At 32.3% G+C, this 3922-nt stretch overlaps 1 protein-coding gene across 1 annotated transcript in view; it reads right to left on the reverse strand.

Annotated features, from left to right (window-relative positions):
• Nucleotides 1-3922, reverse strand: part of LOC102676877 — a 41542-nt gene that overhangs the window by 21825 nt on the left and 15795 nt on the right. Inside the window, 3 exon segments of the mRNA XM_006620552.2 lie at nucleotides 2142-2342; nucleotides 2681-2840; nucleotides 2931-3922. The exon segment at nucleotides 2931-3922 is cut by the window's right edge and continues 2 nt beyond it. Of these exon segments, the coding sequence (XP_006620615.2) occupies nucleotides 2142-2342; nucleotides 2681-2840; nucleotides 2931-3922 (1353 nt within the window).

Here is a 3922-nt window from a genome sequence, read left to right on the forward strand (position 1 = left end):
GTTTGTTAAATATTTTATTAAATATTAAGTTACGTTTCAAAGAATTTCTTAATAAAGTTTAGATAAACGATCTATGTTGTCCCCTTTTACTTTGCACTGTGTATATTAATCACTACTGCATAGTCACTTCGCTTTTCTGTGAATAAAAAGAATAGAGAAACACGATAACGGCACGTGATTGAATATTACACACAATACGAACAGTAAGAGCGCACACGCGTTACTAACAGTAGTAACAACCGCGTTCCGCGTTTCAAGCTCGAATTGCCGGCGACGCCATGATACCTATCTGAGTCAGCGAATAGGGAAGAAGGTAACCCAGAAGAGGGGATGACATATGAGTCACGCGCAAACGCGCGCCAAATTTGTTTTTGAATACTCGTATGAAATATTGCAACAATAAATAATTTTAAAAAATAATATAAAAGAATGAATGATTATTTTAAAAATAGAATTAAAAATAGTATTAATTATAGCACGTATAATAAAATTCGTTATTAAAAATATGTGATAATAATTAATAACAATTTATTTTGTAGAAAATGATGTATCTATTTTTGACGAATATTTAAAAATATTGTTTTATGTTTCTCTCTAAGAAAAATATCTTTTTCTTTTATCTCATAAGTAAGCGTGCAAATAATTTCTATAGTTATTGATTTCAGAATGAATAAGTGAGATATCTTGCTTACTAAAGGATAGTCTGCATGTCGAGAATACAGACGTAGTTTTAAATGGATGAGACATTGTTTTATTCCTCACAGAATAATGTCTCTGGTATATATCATAAACTTCGACGTATATTCCATAAATGTATCCATTGAAATAATTCCATTTAATCCATCTATTCTCAGATGAACAATATTTTAAAAAACTTTTGATTTAAAAAAAGAAATGTACATAATATTTTTCAAATACCAATGAGTATCATGAAAAGTAAAAAGTATTTATATTAAAGTCATCATTTATTATTTATATTATCTTGAATAAAAGAGATAATCTTATCAAGATTAATGTTTCTTATTTTTAATTTTCACATAGATGTTGTATATTGATAATATTATTGATAATATTGATAATTTATAATATATACAGAAAATATGTTTGACAACAAAAGTTGTCAACATTACTATAAAAATATTTTGCACAATTATACTGAATATAAACTATTAATTCAACACATGCTTAAAAAAAATACATGCATTTAAACAGTAGTAAAATAGTAATAAAACTAATGATTTAAAATATTTCTAATATATATTTTTTAATGAAATATATTTCTTTTAATTTTATATATTATAATTTATAACACAATTATAAAGTAAAATTCTATAGAGATTAATAAAAAAAATTGAAATAAAATTAAAAATAGATAAATTAAAAAAAAAAAAATTATGTTAATTATGATATACTTAGAAAGAATAATAAATATTCACAGATTTTTATATATTTTATATAATCTATAGTAGTTACACAACTTACCTTACATATCCTAAAATTTAAAATTTTACCAATATAAAAATACGTACTGTTTTTTAAATATTTCATAAAAATCTCAATAAATATATTAATTTTTTAATCTTTTTATGAAAAAAATGAATTTCTGCATAATTAATTTAGCAAATTTATATTTTTTTAACTTTGAATATTAAATAATGAAATATAAATAAAAAAAATTACTAAATTACAGACAAAATTTTCTAATATCATTAAATTCAATACACAGATAAACACTATATTGAATTAATGATGAAACGCGACATTTCATTATCCTTATTTTATTATACTGTATAAAAATATATAAATTCTTAATATAAATTCTTAATATATAAAATACGACGAAGCAACATATAATGTAAATGTATAAAACACAATCAAAAGAAGCACTTTAAAAGCTACAAAAGAATTATGCGTTTTTTGAAATACATTAATACCAATGGCAATAGGGACATTGTACTAGAGACAAAATAATATCAAAATAAAAAAATAAAAATATGTTAGTATTGTTAAAATTTTGCTCAAAATATATTTTATTCCGAATGTAATTATATCTGTCGCGAAAATCATGCGATGTTTTAAATCACGAATAGTATAAAGCGGTTAAAAATTTCAAAAAGCAATATAAAATTTTAAATACACACCCTATATCGTTGGCTGGTTGATTATTATTATTGGCTGATCCAGCGTTCACGTTGTTGTTAATTGTGTTGGAATTATTAGTTTGTTGCAGCGTTTGACTCAACAAAGAGGACCATTGCCTCATCACATCTTCACCTTGAGCTTCCAATTCGGAAAGAATGGTAGCATTATCCATATCTTGCAATGCCGTGCCGGTCTCCACTCTAAAATATATGCATAAAAATATTTAGCATTATTTTGTTTAATAATAATTCAAACTTTCAAATATGTCATTCTCTTGAAGCAAGCGAATTATATAAAGTGCATCATTTTATTTACATTTTAATAAAATTTGTATTTGTTTTTAATCACTATCTCAACATTATCAGAAAAGAACAAAGATCAATTGAAAATATTGATTTTACAATATACTTGTAAGAATTACTATTAAGAATAACAGTATAATTGAAAATAACAATTAACAATTAATGACAAACACTTTATACGTAAAAAATTTCAGGAGAACAAGCATATTTATATATAACTACAATATAACACGAACCGTTGTTCTTCATAGGAGCTTGCATCGCTGTGTTCATAATCTAATATCAAGTCATCAGAAGCAATAGATTCACAAGGGGATAAAGTATCGACACTGCCGGCTCGGCTTATTCGTTTACCATGGTGAGGGCTGTTAGTTGCGTTTTTTCCATGTCCTGCACCTTAAATAAAAGAAGAAATAATATTAATTTGTAAGTACCATTCTCACCGTACGTCGCATCATTTATACCTACACAAAATGAAATATCTACCTGTTTTAGGACTGGACTCGACCAGAGTGTGACTATTCTCTGTAACGACTTGGCTAGCCATAGCAGACTGAGTCTCGGCACCGGCCCTCGAATTGTCGTCGAAAACGAGGCCAGGTTGATCAGCGATTTCATCGTCGAAATACTCTCTACCCTCTGACAAGCTCAACGAATTGGAAGCGTTCGTTGGCGTACCAGGGCTATCATCGTCGATCGCTGTCCCAGATTGTTCCATCGCGTTCTCCTTCTTCGGAGTTTTCGTATCGGACTGGGTAATACTGGCTGTAAGGCTGTCGAAAAGGCTATCAACGGGCGAGGTTTCGTCATCTATGAGAGTGGTCGGCGTTGCCGCGGCTGCGGCAAACGCAGGATCCTCTATGGTGAGGAGGACAGAGCGCAAAGCAGTTTTGGGAAGCGTTCCAGATTTAACTAGATTGGAGGATGTTTGCAAATGTTGGGCAGAGCTCGACCTTTGACACTCGTCGCTCGAGCTTAACGAGTACTCGTCGGCCATCGCTTCCCCGTGGCCGTACTCAGGATCGTCGGAACTCGGCGGGCTGAAGTCCGACTTGATGGAGGGAATCTTCTCGGAATGCGACCTGTCTTTGTAAACCTTCTCCTCCCCCAATCCTTCGTCGTAACCTTCCGAGGAGGTGGTGGACATGGACGTGGTCGACTCGGTGTACCTGTTGTCCTTGTTCACGATCCTTTGATACTGCGTTGCCCTTTCCCTCACCAACCCAGTGTTCGCCGAGGTGAACGTTTTCGGCAACGGTATTACGGATATTTCCGTTACCGTGCTGTCGTCGTCCCTCACGTCCCTCACGTCGAAACTCTTCCCGCTCACAACCATCCTTAAATTCCTAAGTCTGCCCGCGCCGTGCCTTCTCAACAGAGACCCGTCCCCGTAATCCATCCCCCTGAAATCGTTCTCGGGGCAACCTTGCTGGCTACCCACCCCGGAATCCTCGGTGCTCGACCCCTCTTTCGAGCTC

Source organism: Apis dorsata, unplaced genomic scaffold (assembly GCF_000469605.1).
Source record: "Apis dorsata unplaced genomic scaffold, Apis dorsata 1.3 scaffold_517, whole genome shotgun sequence".
In the NCBI taxonomy this organism is placed as follows: Eukaryota; Metazoa; Arthropoda; class Insecta; order Hymenoptera; family Apidae; genus Apis; species Apis dorsata.